We start from the raw sequence: 17,821 nt of genomic DNA, 5'->3' as shown, positions 1-17,821 counted from the left end.
TTGAACTTAACAGGATCATGTCATTTATATACCTTCTGTCTTTCTTACCCTTATTTAAGATATGATAATTATTTTTACAGTCTTACGTTATGTCTATAATTTCTGTAATATTTTGAGCCTTTATACCATTCAGAAAAACCAAGTAAGAGGTTTTCTACACTGAATGGTATATTCAGCTACTGCATGATTTTCACTTTTATTCTTAACAATTCTCTTATGTTTATTTATTTTATTTTTTACATTTCTTTTAGTTTTGTCAATGTATATATAATTACATTCACATTCAATTTTGTAAACGGACGTTTTCTTCATTCCATTAATCACACTTTCAGTTTTATTTAATATCTGACTACTTTTACTCAAAAGTCTATAAATCAGCAAAATATTTTTAATACAGAGTATATGTATAAATATATATGTGCATATACACAGGCACACACAATATTAATTAATGGTGACAAATGGTTTGTTTGCTTTGAATTTTGCGCAAAGCTACTCGAGGACTATCTGTGCTAGCCGTCCCTAATGTAGCAGTGTTAGACTAGAGAGAGGGCGGCTAATCATCACCACTCACCGCAAACTCTTGAGCTACTCTTTTACTAACGAATAGTGGGATTGACCGTAACATTATAACGCTGAAAGGAAGTGCATGTTTAGTTTGAGGGGGGATTCGAACCCACGACCCTAGGATTGCAAGTCGAGTGCCTTATCCACCTGGCCATGCCAAGTGAATCCAATTGAAATAAATATAGTAGAGACGGCTTATATGGGTATTAAAAACTTTTACTTGAAACATAAAACAGGTAACAACGTTTCGACCTTAGTAGGTAATCGTCAGGTTAAGGAAATTAAAACGTTGTTACTTTATTTTAAATAAAAGTTTTAAATACTCATATCAGCCTTTTCTACTAAATATACATTGCTGGCCAAAATCTTAAAGCCAATGAACATAAAGAAAAAATATGCATTTTGCGTTGTTAGACTCAACCACTTATTTGAGTAGAGCTTCGAAAGATGAAAATAAGAAAAGGGAAAATAAAAAAACACCTTTTTTAGCATTTAATAGGGAAAATGTGAACACTATGAAATTAGCCTAAATACATTTTCCCTATTAAATGCTAAAAGAGTTTTTTTTTATTTTCATCTTTCGAATCTCTACTCAAATAAGTGGTTGAGTCTAACAACGCAAAATGCATATTTTTTCTTTGTGTTCATTGGTCTTAAGATTTTGGCCAGCAATGTATATACAGTAAATATTCGTTGTGTTTTTGTTTGTTTTTTTGAATTTCGCGCAAAGCTACTCGAGGGCTATCTGCGCTAGCCGTCCCTAATTTAGCAATGTAACTCTAGTGTGAAAGCAGCAAGTCATCATCACCCACCGCCAACTCTTGGGCTACTCTTTTACCAATAAATAGTAGGATTTACTGTAACATTATAACGCCCCCACGGCTGAAAAGGCAAGCATGTTTGGTGCGACAGGGATGCGAACCCGCGACCATCAGATTACGAGTCGCACGCCTTAACCCACCTGGCCATGCGGGTCTAAATTCGTTGTGTAATGAGTCTTTCGAATACGCACAACACCTAATTAAATTCAGAGTGCATTTAGCTTTTAATATTCTCATGTGAGTCAGCGGTAAATTTGCGCGTTTCTAATGTTATAATTCGGGGTTTGATATTCCATAACGGATAGAGCGCAGATAGTTCATTGTGGAGTTTTCGTTAAACAAAAAACTTTTGGTACGTTATCTAGGCAATTCTACGTACATAATTATAATTATTATGTAAAATTAATATACTACTTACTGCTTTATCGTAAAGCGCAAACGTTTTATAAAACAAACAATAAAAAACATAATACGAGAGTGGTAAGTTATTTTTTATTTTCAATAACATTTGTTGTATAATGTTTAACATTTCATACATCGGTCGCTACAAGTATGGTACAACGCTCTTTCTTTTTTTATCTACTTTTCAGAGTGTGAAGTGTTATGCCGCAATATAAAATAGTTCTGCGTAAAGTTCCATTAGTAATAATATATTTTTGAATTAACCGTATATATAATTACAATAATTTACGATATCGATATAATTTTCTAATTTAATTATAAACGTTATAGATGACTAATATTTAATAGTCTCTGGAACGCGCACTGATAAAATTTTAAATATACTTGCCCTAAGAAGTTGAGATGTCATGGCGGACGGAGAGATAGAGTGTTACGCAGGCTTCAAGTTTCAGTCGTAGTAGGTTGTTCAAAATTTTAAGTTAAATATACTGTTACATTAATTAAACATATCTTAAATATGAAGAGACAACAAGATTGCGATTCTCCTAATAAAAGTAAACGTTCGCATTCTTCCTTGTCTCGGTACGATGATAGCCCTCGGGATCGTAGATCTTCAGATAGACGAGACAGGCGTGGGGTAAACAAATCATCCAGCGATCAACGTCGTGGTAGGACTACAGCCAGAGATTCGTCTTTAGAAAGAGGTATGCCAATGGGTAGAAGTGGTAGTTCGATGCCGTTAACCTCTCGCGATATTTACGATGATTTTTCGCGTGGCATGAAATCAGAACGAGGCGGTCCATACAGTTACAAAATATTGTGCGTCAGTAATATACATCATAAAGTTTCAGATGCAGCCGTGCGTGATGCAGTTTTCAGGGAGTTCAATCGTTTTGGTGAAGTAAGTGTTAAAGTATGTCATGATAGTAATGAACGGTTTGCTTACATATATTTTAGAACATATGAAGATGCTCATGATGCTAGACACACAAAGTCTCGTTTAATACTTTTTGACAAACCAGTTCAGGTTGATCCAATTTTTGATAGGGATTTGATAGGTAGAAGGAACAGGAGTATGAGCCCTGACTATGGTCCATTGAGAAGTGTGTCACCAGCTCATTCAACAGGAAGTGCTGGGGGTATAGGTAGACGTTCAGGGGGTGGGAGACATAGCAACTTTGACCAGAATCCTGGGCCACCTCCATTTGGACCCCCACCACCTTATAGAGAACTACCAATGCGACATGATATGCACCATGACTTTCACCTTCCACCTCATAGACGAGATGAAGCCAAGAAAGAAAAATTTCCTAACTACCTTCATCATGTACCACCAGAAGAAGATGACAAAGCAACCAGAACACTTTTTGTTGGAAATTTAGAAGTAGCAATACCTGAAACTGAATTACGTCGAATTTTTGAAAGGTATGGTGTTGTAGAAGATATTGATGTGAAAAGACCTCCTCCTGGTCAGGGAAATGCCTATGCTTTTATTAAGTTTTTGAACCTTGATATGGCTCACAGAGCTAAGGTTGAAATGTCAGGTCAATATATTGGAAAGTTTCAGTGTAAAATTGGTTATGGAAAAGCAACCCCAACAACTAGAATTTGGGTAGGTGGACTTGGCCCGTGGACATCTCTGTCTCACCTTGAGAGAGAATTTGATAGGTTTGGAGCCATCAGGAAAATTGACTTTGTCAAAGGAGATAATCATGCTTATATTCAGTATGATAGTATTGATGCTGCACAAGCAGCTTGTCAGGAGATGCGTGGATTTCCCTTGGGTGGTACAGACAAAAGACTGAGAGTGGATTTTGCAGATCCAGGACCTTACAGCTATTTTGAGTCTGGAAGACCTGATTTTAGAGATGAACCAGTAGATCAATTTCCTTTTCCTCATCGTGGTGGCCGTGACCTTGCACCACCTGAGGAGTTTTTTGGTGGTCCAGACTGGCCACCAAATCGAGGCTTTTCTCATTCGCCATCTTATTATCCTTGGCCACTAGAACTTGATGACCACAGTAGAGGAGATTATAGGGAGTGGAACAGAGACAGACAAAATTGTTGGGATGAACCAGGCAGGGGAGGACGTGGGGAAGTTGGTAATGATCGGCGTAAACGACCAGTGACCCCAGATGAGAAAGGTCTTTTGGATGGAGGCCATACACTAGCTCGATTAGATGGTGTATCATTGAAACATTCTCTTAGATCACACACTCCTGAACCAGGTGAACATGAAAGGACTCCAAGCAACAAAGATCCTTTGTCTCCTCGAAGGACAAAAGGTGATACTGTTCGATTATCCAAGGAATACCATTCTTCTGGAGGGGATCATAATGACTCCAGAGAAAGAAAAGAACGTGAACAAGGTGAAGTTGATAAAGAGTGTGAAGTGGGAAGAACCCAAGGGCATACTGATGGTGAGCCAAGTGAAAATGGAAGAAAAATGATACCTGATAGTGTTGTGAAAGAAGGTGTTGTTGCAGTTGCTGACAGTGTCACAAACCTCCAAGATCTAGCAAAATGCTGCCCTGTAGCATGGCATGGTGGGCTTGTTCTGAAGAATAGTTCTTTTCCATCTCGTATGCATGTGTGTAGTGGAGATCCCTCCCTTGTAGATTCTCTTATGAAGGTTAATTCTGTTGATGCACCCATGCTTAGGATTACTCAACGACTCCGACTTGATCAGCCTAAATTGGAGGATGTTTCACGCAGGATCTCCAATGCTGGCACTCATGGTCATTGCATGCTTCTTACAATGCCGGGTTCAATACATGCTTCAGATGATTCAGCCAGTGCTGTTCAGCAGCGCCCTCTAAGGAATTTAGTGTCTTATTTGAAACAGAAAGAGGCAGCTGGTGTTGTTGCTTTACCAGCTACTAGTGCCAAAAAAGATGGCAAAGACGTAAATGGAGTTTTATATGCTTTCCCTCCATGCGAATTTACTTTAGAGTTGTTAAGGCGTATTGTCCCAAATTTGACTAGCGAGTCTTCAAAAGAAGATCACATTGTGGTGGTGGTGGTGAAAGGTGCAGCTTGAGCAGTGTGCTGTATTGGTGTTCATTGTTTGTTTGTGTGTGTGTGTTTGTGTGGTGAAATTTCACAGACCACAACAAATTCAATAGATGTTTACTCATAGTAATCTTGTAGTTTTGCATGTGACTGTCTTAAAAATTATGGTGCAAAAGTCCCATTTTGGATGTTTACTTTGTATTCATGTACTTATAATTTGTTTAAAATTTAAGCAAGTAGTATGCTTGTAAAAACAAAGCTTAATATACTGTGTAACTGCTGTCTACTAACTTATAAAAACAGTGTTATACATGTGCTCAGGACAGGACAAAAAATAATGGTTGTTAAGACAAGTCTTAAAAAGCTAATATTTTACAGCATTCTTTATGAACATCACTGAACAGAGAGGTAAATGCTAATGACTTATTTGATCTGGTTTTTCTTTAATGTTATGAGAAATGAAAAATAATTGATTAGTTTCAGAATGTTAAAAATTGTAATTTTCTTCATTTTTTTTTTCACTGTGTTCAGTTGCAATCATTAATGTTTCTTGTACTGGTAATATAAAAATGTGTTGTTTATATGGACAATTGTTTTTATTCATACCTTTGTAATGATCAATCTCAGTTTTACTTTATGACAGAAAAAAGATGAGAGTGACTAATAATTTAAGAAAAAATTAAATGTCTGTACATGACATCAAAATATTTGAAATGTAAAAAAACATTAATACTTAACCATCTTTTTCTTTTCTACAAGCAGCAAGGCTCCACAACCACGTGATGCTTTAGTTTGAAAATGGCAACCACTGAATTTGCATCTGTGTTTACGTTAGGTTGTGCATCGGTATTTAAGTGCAGTAAAATAGTGTTGTGCGAAAATATGAAAACCGTGGTGTGCCTATTTAAGAATGGCACACACGCTCGCCTTAGTGTCTGAGATGATTAGTATAAAACCAGAAATTGATTTGTTTTTCGCATATCTTCAGAATAAATTTCAGTTTCAATCTCTTCATACTCTTGTGATACATAACGCGAGTGAAAATAGATCATCAGAGCAGTATGTGTTAATTGATTATTCTAATCAGTGATCGGTTAAAGTGTTTAGTGTGATACAAAGCAGCAAATTCTTCTGTCTCTCAGTGTGGTGTTTCATATGAAGTAGACAGATAAAAGCTTCATTGTTCATATTGTTTTGTCAGATTTAATATCTGTATATGTTGTTATCTTTACGAACAGTTCTGAACTATAAATGTGCAGCTTATTTTGAGTGTTACTTCAAGTAGCAACTGTGTCAAACATTCTTCGGGCCCAGCTGTGTAAAATGCTGTTAAAAACACAAGTGGTTAGTTTTTCTAGCAAGATCAACAATTGGAATCAACTGAAACCAGGCCCTGTCTTCTCAAAAACCTGCACTGACTGTTCTGTGTGATAATCTTAATGACTCACCATCGGTTACATCTAAGTGTTTACCTTCAGACAATACCAGCAATATTACGTTACCTTAAACATCCGTAATGATCACCTTTTGTGCCATAAATGAAGTGTCAAAAACAAAAATTTGTTATAAACATGTTTGAACTACATGCAGAATATCGCCAAAAATATTTATTTTGCCCTTAAATAAAGAGATTTTCATGAGTAATACATAAATGTAAGCGAATTATTCTGACCACCCTGTTCTTTAATCTGATATTTTTTCATGGTCATCAGGGAAGATTAGCATCTTCAGTGTTTGTTAGCCCAAGAAAATGTCTCTGATAAACGAGAACATAGAAATGTGCATGAACTAACCTCAAGTATGAAATACATCAGTGATTATCACTGTATTTGTGATATAAAATAATTTGTTTTCCTTTAATTGTGGAACCACCATCGATGAGTGTACGTATCACTTTCGTGTTGATTTTCATTGAAATGGAATTTTCTGTTTTAGAAAGTATGCACGTGCCTCTTCTAGTAACCTGTTGGACTGCTTGTTGTTTAATTGTACAACATACAGAGCTTTTGTTTGAAAATTCACCCTTTTAATTACTTAGAATGTTTAAGATAGTGAACTTCAATTATTACAGCTTTTTCATCTACACCGACAATTGATTAGCATTGTAACGCCACTTATGATTAAAGTTTTGTGAATTGTGCCTCATAGTTCTGTGTTCGGTTAAAAGTATTGGATGTAACATCATTGTTTGTGATCTCATAGCGGTGAGGTTTCATCTCAGCAAGAAGTTACTGGATGCCATATGCCTTTCTTAATTCATCATATGAGGTATGATACTCCACATTGTGTACATTGTATAATAAGTTTATTTTTATAATGCTGGTGTATCATCGGTTAAGCACATCATTGTATGTTTTATACAGCTAAATGTGTTTGGCTCATTCCAACCTTAGTAGCTTCATGGTTGGTTTTGACAACAAAGTTTTAAAAGTGTTAATTAAGGAAGATTTTGAAATATTTGCATTTGTGTTCATAAGAAGCTGAACAAGAATAAGCAGTGTTAATGCTGGTGAAACTGAGATATTTGTGTCTAAGTAGTTCATTAATGTCATCTATAGAATATTGCAAAAATCAACATCCAGTGATTATGATTTCTTAAAGCTTGTAATTGCTAACTGTTGTACTGGACTGACAGTAACCACTGATATTGATGCCAATTAGTTCAGATATTTCTTGGATGTCAGCCTTAAATGTGAGGACCAACTGTGCAGGTGCTTCACCAGGTTGGTCAGTCAGGTTTTGGGAATACAGCAGGGCCAGGATCTACAATTTTTTTTCAGAAGCAAGAAAGTCCAGGATCTGCCAGTGATGGCTTCATTATCCTTAGAAATTCATTTCTGCTTCCTGTATGGTGATATATCTTGTACATGATGTGAATGTTCATTATATCTATGTCATTTTATCTTATCTTATATGGTTTAAATTTTAATGGATTAAAAAAATGAGAAGAAATATATTGGAAAATATTAAGAAAAGTTGGTATTGATTTTCATTAACACACACACTTTAAAGGTCTATGTTACTTTCTCTGAAATGTGCATTTGCACATTACATCATAAAAGATGTGTATGATATCTTTATGTTTATGAAATTATTTATAATTACTTCCTTTTTTTCTCATGAGTACAGTTTTTAATATACTTACCAAAAAGTATAAGTAAATGCTTGCATCAGCAGTTAGTAGTTTGATCTGAGAAATGTGTGACGTTAGTAGCGAGTAATGCACATGTGGTTGTTGGAGCTCACTTTCAACTTTCGGACCTGTATAATAATATAGCTCAAGAGGTTTCATTATTATGTCAGTATAAGGTGTATGGGGCACTTTTCTAAAACAAACCGTATTGGTAATTTAATGTTCTGTGTGTACATATATAATGTTATGTAAATTTTAATTCTATTGACTTGCATGTACACAAGTAACTTGAGGACCAGTGGTAAATACCATTATTAATTTAGGTTTATTTTTTATGTGTTGGAAACAGGAAATTGGGTTTGTTCTACCCTTTTTTTCCTTTTTTTTATTTGACACTTTTTTTTTTTAGTTGTGAAATATCACCGATTTGTGCAGGATCAAAAATATTTCCTGGATCTAAACAATTGAATTTGTTACACACCTGTTGTAGGATATATCTCATAGGATTCTATTGTAATCATTTTCTTAGCTCATACTTAACATTTTCTACATGAAGAAAATTCATCTTAATTTATTTCTTAAATAGTTTAGAAATATTAAAAATGTAACTTATCTAATAGTTTAGACAATTTTTTTATTTTACTTTTGTAAAAATTGTTTACATCTAATTGCTAAAAGTTTTTAGAATTAGTTACTGGAATGTATAAGAAGTTTTTGCACAGTTTCTTTGTGTTATGGTTTTGGTATGAAAGAAAAAAAGAAACTTTATATTATATTTTTTTTAGATTATGGAAAATAAACTGCACTGCTGGTATTATGATTTCCTTATTTGATTTTACCCAAGTTTCATAATTTATAAGCCGTAAAAGAAAGTGAAGGAATTCCCTTTCGTAGTGATGTCTGTAGTGAATTGAACAATTTTTTTATAATATATAAATTATGTATACCATTTATGAATTGACAGAAAATGAAAATTCATGGGATTAATCAGAACAAGATATATTCAGCCCAAAACAATAATTTCCTTAGGCTTCCATGATAATGTGAATTACTGTAATAGACCGATTAGAAGATAAGAAATAATTCTGAAATCAGAATTGACCTAATAAACAGATTTTATATTTAAATATTTTTGTCTTGTTTTTACAAAGTCTGAATAAAATTAACCTGTTAGCAAAAAAGGTAGGAGAATTAAAATATATTTAGGAAATACATATATTTGATATATATATGTGCACACACACACATACACATTTATAATAAATACAGTTCTTGAAATTAAGACATTGTGTCCATGGCAATAACATCTTCCATGGTAAATATAAGGATATATATTTAAGAGTAAAGATATTTTTCTGTGATTCATTGTACTTTTGTTGTCATGAGTTGTATGCTGCAAGAAGCACTTAGAACCTGTGTATCCACCTATAACACACACAAGACTATGACTAATCTGTACTGGAATTGTGAATACAGAATAAAGAAGCTTCACAAAATTCTAAGTGGATTTAATACAAAAAAAAATTTCACTAAGATTAGCAGCATGCATGCCCATATTGAAGATATTATCCTGCTTAAAGATGCACTAAATTCACGAGTCAAGGTATAAGGCAAGCATCTTCACCATGATAAAAGATGAAAATCTTAATCAGGTTTTTTTATACTGATCAAATAATTTCAAAGATGTTATAAAAATATAAGTAGCTTTCTAACTTCAACCTGAGACACAAACTTTGTTATATTTTACCCATATGATATGCAATTTTCACAGAAAGTGAACACCATGCAATACTCAAAAATAAAAATCAATTTGTTTATTTACTAGCAAACTAAATTAAAATGACTTCAAACAACATTGTTTTCAAACATTGTATTATTTATTTTTCAAGTAACATAAAATTGAACTTATTTTTACCCTTTTTTTCTATGTCAAACAAGTGTGTAAAACTATTAAAAACATAAATTAATAATCTTCAATTTATCTCCTAATAATAAAACATGTAATAACTTAAAACAGAACTGCAGTTGGTTTGATATAAGTGTGTTGGTCCTGGTTTTGATTCACTTTTTGAATAAAACAAATGTTTTATTATTTAAACTAAAAACAGGGAATTATAATATATTCAGCAGTTTGTGTGAAATATTAAAATACATAAGAACTTAGAAGTAGAAACTAGATTTGTAGTGTTAACCACCTTCCTATACATTTTTTTAGGAGCCTTTCCTCGAGCAGTATACATAATGTCAAAATTAAATGTCTGGCTTTTAGAGTTTTGTATTATATCAATTGACTAAATTCAGTCATAGTTGACATCTCAAATTTTGCACAGCGAAGTGTTTGTATCATTAAATATTATAGTTATTTATCATATGTTTCTTTTTTCTGTGAATTCTGAATCTTTGAAAGTTATTCAAAGGAAAAATTAAAAAAAGATGTTAATTTCATGAGTTTTTTTTGTCATACTTGGTTTTTATTTTTATTAAATGACATGGCATTGCAGCATGTGGTTGCAAGTTTCTAGAACTGAAATAGAACATATATATTTAAAAGCAAATAAATTTTGTATAACTCATAGTACTCATTCTTTTATTCAGTTGTATATCAAAAGTAGCACATATAACTTGTGTATCCACAACAGACTGTAGATAATCTGTACTGGAATTGTATTCAAATAGGAGTAACTTCACAAAAACATGTATAAATTTAATATAAGAAAATATTTGCATAATACACCTATAACAATCAACATTTATTATTTTGTAGGTGTTTGTATTATTCCAAGCATACATTTACTATAGAAATTGGGTGGAGTCCAAAATTTCTTTTTTTAAGTGTAAATGTTACTAAAATTAAGAAATACAAACAAATCTAGCTGTACTCATTGCATTTTAGCTTTATTTGATGTATAACAAAAGAAGTGGAAAATAATGGTGAATTACGTCAGCGGTATAATGAATAATTCATTTTTAGTGTATTTTCTAAGACATTTAAAATACAGTTGACTGTGTGAGAACCTAAATTTTTTATGAATGACAATAGAAAGTTTTGTTTTATGGGGTCTTATATTGTCAAGTCACTACACAGTTGAAAGGCTCAGAAGACAACGGTGCCCATAAGATTTATTTATGCAGTGGAATTCCTAATAAGTGGTAACAGGTATTGGCATTGGTCAAATTGTTTTGAGTCATTGCTCTATAGTTTGATATCTGATGATTATGAAAATTTTTAAAATAGTTAACATAATTTGAACTTATTGCAGCCTTGTGTAGTGTTACTTAATACAAGGCACTGAATTTATGTGGTCTTAATTTTAAAATATGCACTATGACTTGTTCAGAAAAAAAAATATGCATAAATGGCAAATTTAAAAAAAAATGTTTTACCCTTATCTGAAGTTAAAATAGCTTGAAACAACATTTAAAAGGATGTTATATATTATCAATGCAAATCTTTCATCAATAACAACTTGTAATTATTTTTAAACACACTATTAATGAAAATGTCTGATCAACAGGAAGCACTAACCAAGCAATAAGAAATAAAATTTATTAATCTTGTAAAACTTAAAAGACATTTTCACTAGTTTAGAAATTTAGACTTGGATTTTGCAGTTATGTGTAACAAAAAAAAACTGCTGTGGTCTCACAGTCATGTTAAACTTGGTGTCATGTTAAGAGGACTAGTGTTTCCAATTTTACATAAATATTTGTTCAAAAACAGTTGGCAAAGAAAATTTCTGCAAGACAAATAATAATTTTTTTTAGAAGTAAGAAAAGTTAATTAGAAAGAAAATATTTAAACTAAGGAAGCCAAACTAGTGTAATAAGAAACAAATTGTTTAATAGTTTATTTGTAAAACTTAAATAATTTAAATGCTATTTGGTAAGAAATATTCAGACCATTTCTGGAAAACTAAAATATATCTGTATTAAAGCTTAGATTAATTCAGAAAAGCTTAGACATCATACAGTATGCTTTAAAAACTGTTGCATAAAATTGTTTAGTATGTGTACCATATTTTTAAGATATGATCACCTCTAATATATGCTACTAATACTTCATGTGCCTATTTTTTTCTCCATTTTAAGAGTGACATTGATAAGTTGTATGAGGTTTTGTTACCTAGCTTTTTCTTATATTCTTAAAAACTAATGTGTAGCAAGCACCTACATTTTCAAGTATAAGAGTGATTATTGAGTAAAATTTATGTCTTAAAAAGTGCTTTGCCTTATGACAGCTAAGTTTACCACAAAAACAAAGTCACAAACTTTATTTGGAAAACTTTGATGTGGTACCAAATGTTTGAAAACTGTCACAGGTGTTTATTTTCTGTTGTTCCTAATTAACACACAAAACCATCCCTAAATGAAGCTGCTACAAACATGATCTGTTTGTTGATCTTTGCATCCTGGCATGCATTATGTTTAAGGACTCTATCAAGTTTATGAAATAAGCAGTTGAAGTACAGACATACTATGGTTTTGGAATACCCTGTTACATTTCCATATTTTCTGAATAAGTTATTTAATTATCACTGTACCACTGGAGATATTCTATCAAGAATAATCAGTTTTAAAGATGTAATAATTTTAACAAAGGGGTTTTTCTTTATATCAACTCTTATTATATGATATATTCCAACAGGAACATTTGGATGTATTTTTAATTACCTGGTAGTGCTTTTCCTTAACATATAGTTTACTTTTGTAATGAAAGGATTTTAATGAAATCTGAAATTTTCCATTTAAATAATAGCTATAGTTAGTGATTAATAAAATATTTTATTTTCTTTAAAACAGTGTGAGAATAAGTATAACAATTCAGATTGTTTGTTTCCAGAAAAGTTTTTGGTATAACTGTAGTTATCTGTCACTGATGGAGCCACACACTTAAAAAAACCCTATTTTTGAAGGAAAATAATTACAGTTGTAAGTTTATTGTAGAAGTTAACGTGTGAATCTAAATAGTGTGATTTGAATTTAAGATCCTTTATATCTTCCAAGAACCTTTCAATTGACTATATTTTTAGTTACCAGTAGAATCTCAGATGCGATAATTTTATTTTGAAAGAAAGGTGATAGGTCTAACCTTAGATTAGGTATATTTATATAAACACAGGAAATAGAAGCTTGTGTGTTGTAATAAGTAATGGGTGCTCCAAGAACTTATAACATGAAAGTTGTAATATATGTATAGAATTGATTGGGCAGAATTTTTGTAGGCTCAGAACAAGCAAGGTTTCAAGTTATTAATTGGTGTAGTTTGTCTTTCTCCTCACAGTATTATTTAGTAACATATCAAAAGGGTTTGAAGTTCAAAAGTTTCTAAACAACTGTGTGTAGGCATGGAAAACATAAGAAATGTCCAAGATTCTGGTAAGAATGATTTATGTGAACAGCATTTAATCATATGAACTTTCAGGTGTGTGTGTGTGTATTATTCAAATAAATATAAATAACAGTTTAAATAATGTTAGAACATACTAAAAGTATATGTTGTATGGTTTAAGCTATCCAGGAGTTACCTGGAAATCCATAAATTAAAGACTCTGTTCAGAAAACATTAGAAAATTGTCCTGCAATATAAAGTGTTGCTAGTCCAAGGTAAGCAACAGTTTATAGCACAACACTATTTGTTCACAATTTCTTTTTTTTACAAGAATATTTAAAATACTCTTTGACTCAAAATGCCTACATTAACAACAATTTCTATATACCTAAAAAAATAAGTACTTAAAACATGACCAGGAAGGTCAGGATAGAAAAATGGGGAACCCTAATGTATTAAGACTAAAATTTGCAATAAATATATATACATGATCCAGAAAAACTGATTAATTTTTATATGCAAATTTTCATTAATTTTGCAAATTTATATTGTACAATAAGTGAAAAAAATTAAGTAATTGATGAAGTCAGAAACAAAACTGTAGCTAGCTCTAGCATAAAAATCACCTTCAATGCCCTTTTGTTACATTGGTCTGTTTACAGTCACTGTACATACAAGTGTTTTTTTCTTCTTTGATATAATGCTGACATCAGGCAGTTATTTCTGGTAAGTAAAACTTTGCATTTGAAACTTAATTTTTGAAGAAACTTTACATACAAATTAAAAATTTGTTTTATAAGATGCACTATTAAATTTAAAAAAGTTTCATGTAACTTACATCTGTGTTATGTTTATAAAGAAGTAATGAATTTTGGTGTATTGCACCTCGCTGACAAATCTTGGTCTATTTATTGGCAGTTGAATTGATGGGATGTTATATTATTATGGATTGTCTTTCATCCCCAGACAGAAGTGTGGAATGTTTAAGCTCTAACAGTTCTGTACCTTTAGCTTCACACCAGTGCCAGTATAGTTAGTCTATAAATATGGTTGAGCACAACATAAGGCTTAACATAAGTTAAGTCACTTAAGGCTTGTTAAGCCAAAATGATGCTCTTATTTGTTAATTTTTGCTCTTAAATTTCAATTTTTGGTTTCTATAAGTACAGTAGATGTAATTAAATTGTGCAGGAAAGGAATCAGTATGGTACAGTACAAACCAACAATATACTAAATCCCCATTGTAATTTTAACTCATTGCTCCTTTTGTTTATCATTTGTATAAAGAAATTTGCAAGTAACTAAGTAGAGTATCTAATTTCATATTTAATCATAAAAAATAATTTTTGTTATATGGTGTTCTTTAGAAATAATGTGCAGTGGTGATATATTTAATAGAACACTTATCTTTAATTACTTTAAGTAATAAAGTATAGTAGAAGAACAATAATTTTATCATACCATAGATCAGCTTGTTGATAACTTGTTAGCATTATGAATGAATGTCATATTTCTAAATTATAATTTGTTTTAATGATGTTCTATGCTAAGTTGAGCCTATTTCTCTGGATAAAAATCATCTTGTTATGTATTTGTTTTTAGTAAAATGATTTGAAAATTTTGGAAAGTTCTCAGTAAAAGTTTTTCACAGTCATTTTTCATTACTTAGCAGTTTTGATTGAAAGTATGTTGAGTATTGAGTAGTTAATATAATTAAAACTTTTATTCTTTCATCAGGTGTTTTGAATTTGTGCAGTTGGAACATATCTCTTTTTACTCTTCATGGATTCATGGGCACACAAATTATTTTTCATAAAATATATCAGTCATGATGTATTATGTGTTATCATATAACAAGTCTATATGTAGAAGATTTAGGTGACAGATATGAGAGAAAATTTATATGCAAAATTTAGTGTAACAGTAATTTCTCAAGTGAAGTTTGGTGGTGATTTCCATAGTGTTAATTTCAAAATTTTATGATGAGTAGTGATATTTCATAAAAGCTTAAATCTAGATAGTATGAGGGTGGAACATATATCTTTTGGCTTATGGTTTAGGGTTCTATAATTTAAGAGCATCTTTTAATTTCCAAACTTTTTAGATAATGAAAATTTTGAAGTATTGGCATTGTGCCACAATTTGAAAGTATTTATCTGATAATGATTTAGAAATTTACTTTAGTAAATAGGTAACTTCTTGTTCCATCAATACTCATTTCTTTAATGAAATTTATTGTAAGATCAGTTAGGCTTATTAGATTTATGGTATGTTGAAGACCTGTGTGATTTTTATGTAGCATGAAGATAAGGAATACAGATGTTTATTTGAAAGAGATCAGATATTGGATTTGGTTTTAATGATAGTTTCCTGATAATTGTGGGATGTTGTTTTTCAAATTAAAGGACAGGTTACTTGAATATGTAAAAATAATTTAATATGCTTAAAAAGTGTTACATGGATACACATTATAAACTATTATATATAATTTTGTGGTTTTTTAACCTAATAAATATTATACCCTGGTATTTTAATTACTTGTGTACATGTAAACACAAAGAGTTTTAGTGATTACCAATTGTAAAAACAGGTATCTTGTGTAAAATATTCACTTTGGAAAAATTGACTTTCTGAAGTTCTCTGTATGGTACTAGATTTGATTCATTAAATGTGTGATTAAACATGGTAAATAAGGTTAATGTGGTGATTTTTAAAGCAGCAGATACACTACAGCAAGACGTATATATTATAGACAAGTGCTTCGACTGGTAACAAGACTCATAATTATAATTTTAGATTCTATTCAGCATACTGAATTTGAGTACACTTTTATTTCAGTTGTTTAGGTCAATGCTGAATTATGTATTTCTTTAATTAAAGTAGTTGTATCAAATTGAATGTTATGATCATTGTGTTAATAAATCATCTTCAAAATAAATGAATATTTTCTGTAGATTAGAAAGGCTATAGCAAATTTGTCAAATTTTCATGTAGATTTGAAAAAAAAAAAGTCACATCAAACATAATTCAGCATAAATTTGTGGCATCCTCAAAGTTTGAAAGTTTGTTAACTGTTTGAACATTTTTATCAGTATATATATATTAAAAATCATGAAACCATTGTCATTGCCAAACATATATATAGAGTTAAACAATAAGAAACTTCTTAGTGTTTGAGACACATTGTACCTGCAGTAAATAAACTGATAATTATTAATATAGGTATAATTGTCACCATGCACTTTTTGAACATTATATTTCTGACATAAAAAAAAAATTTGTGAGAATTGTAGTAAGTATGGCCCAATTTTATCAATTATATTTTGTATTGTAAAAAAATTACTGGAATGAAATTTCTTCAGGTTTTCATTTCTTAAAGCAAGTATAATAAGGCTTCTATAAGCAGTTTCTGTGCTAATAGTTTTATAAAATCTTTAACAGTGTAATCACTTGAATTTATAAATCTTCCTTTCCAATATGTTATCCTACCTTCACTCGTACAGTATTTCCCTCTATGTAAAGATTTTTTTTGCTCATCACTAGCCTGGAAGCTGTCACCTTCAACGTGGTTCTGCTGTGCCTTCACGTTAAATAAGCATGTAACAACCCTCCAACAATAGGAGCATCACACACTCGTCTGATGCAGGTTACTGTCTTTACACTATTCGACCTCACTCTCACTTTTCATTTAGGCACTATTATATTCAGTCACTGCATTTTGCTTGTATTTTTTCTTTTTTTTTCTACTATGTACATGCATAACTCCATTTTGAATTTTTTTCAAAGTAATAATGTGAAATAGTTCAGTACTTCAATTACAACTTGAGTTGTAGTAAACATAACTGTATTTGTTTCTTTACTGTTTAATTTGACAAACTGATCTTAAGTGAAACGTTAAATTCAAAATTTCAGTTACATCTACTACTATGTCAAATATCATTTCTCAGGCTTCAGGTTCTATACTTTTGGCTTTGGTTTTGGAAACTTGAACACTATATGAGACATGACTTCTCCCAAATCTGGACAAGATCTTCCATTTCTGGAAGAATCTTGTCTTGATGATGAGGATTTGGATAACTTTATTCCTCTCCTATTGTGTGCTGTGGAATCCTAGGTGTCACATCTGAATACTGTCAGGCTACCCTCAGCCTTTTTCTAGATGATTTCACAGGTGTGTTACATCTTGTCTTGTATGACCCAGCACCTTCTCTTTTACACCCAGCTTTTTTGTCATAAGACATTGTTTTCCCCTTATTTGGAGATCAGTTTCAGGCACAACAATGTACAGCATGTTTCATCCTTCTAAATCTTTTAAGTTTGACTTATAACAAGCAGAATTTCTTTTTCTGGATTTACAACACTTAAAATCTTTAATCCAAGTGTGGTGTGCCAACTCTGATTTTCCAGTTGGATTCTACCAGGGCCAATTTTTTAGATTCTGACTGATCCCAGGTACCTGCTTACTGTCTCCTAGCTGAGACTACTCACATATTTTCTGTCTTGTTTTCAGAGGATACCTGCACAATCATATTTTCCATGATTCCTCTGTTGTTGGAT

At 31.6% G+C, this 17,821-nt stretch overlaps 2 protein-coding genes across 2 annotated transcripts; both read left to right on the top strand.

The window, feature by feature from the left end:
* Positions 1-2,170: 2,170 nt before the first annotated feature.
* On the top strand, positions 2,171-15,954 carry LOC143240761 (uncharacterized). Its single transcript, XM_076483754.1, has 2 exons — positions 2,171-2,691; positions 5,565-15,954. The coding sequence occupies exons 1-2, from the start codon at positions 2,308-2,310 to the stop codon at positions 5,583-5,585; spliced, it is 405 nt and encodes a 134-aa protein (XP_076339869.1). The 5' UTR covers positions 2,171-2,307; the 3' UTR covers positions 5,586-15,954.
* Positions 2,714-5,251, top strand: LOC143240760 (RNA-binding protein spenito-like). The gene has a single exon (XM_076483753.1). It carries the CDS (start codon positions 2,866-2,868, stop codon positions 4,828-4,830), a length of 1,965 nt encoding a protein of 654 aa, XP_076339868.1. The 5' UTR covers positions 2,714-2,865; the 3' UTR covers positions 4,831-5,251.
* Positions 15,955-17,821: the final 1,867 nt, after the last annotated feature.

This window comes from Tachypleus tridentatus, chromosome 13 (genome assembly GCF_004210375.1).
Source record: "Tachypleus tridentatus isolate NWPU-2018 chromosome 13, ASM421037v1, whole genome shotgun sequence".
NCBI classification, from domain to species: Eukaryota; Metazoa; Arthropoda; class Merostomata; order Xiphosura; family Limulidae; genus Tachypleus; species Tachypleus tridentatus.
The sequence above is the reverse complement of the archived record's forward strand: the minus strand, read 5'-3'. Positions and strand labels throughout refer to the sequence as shown.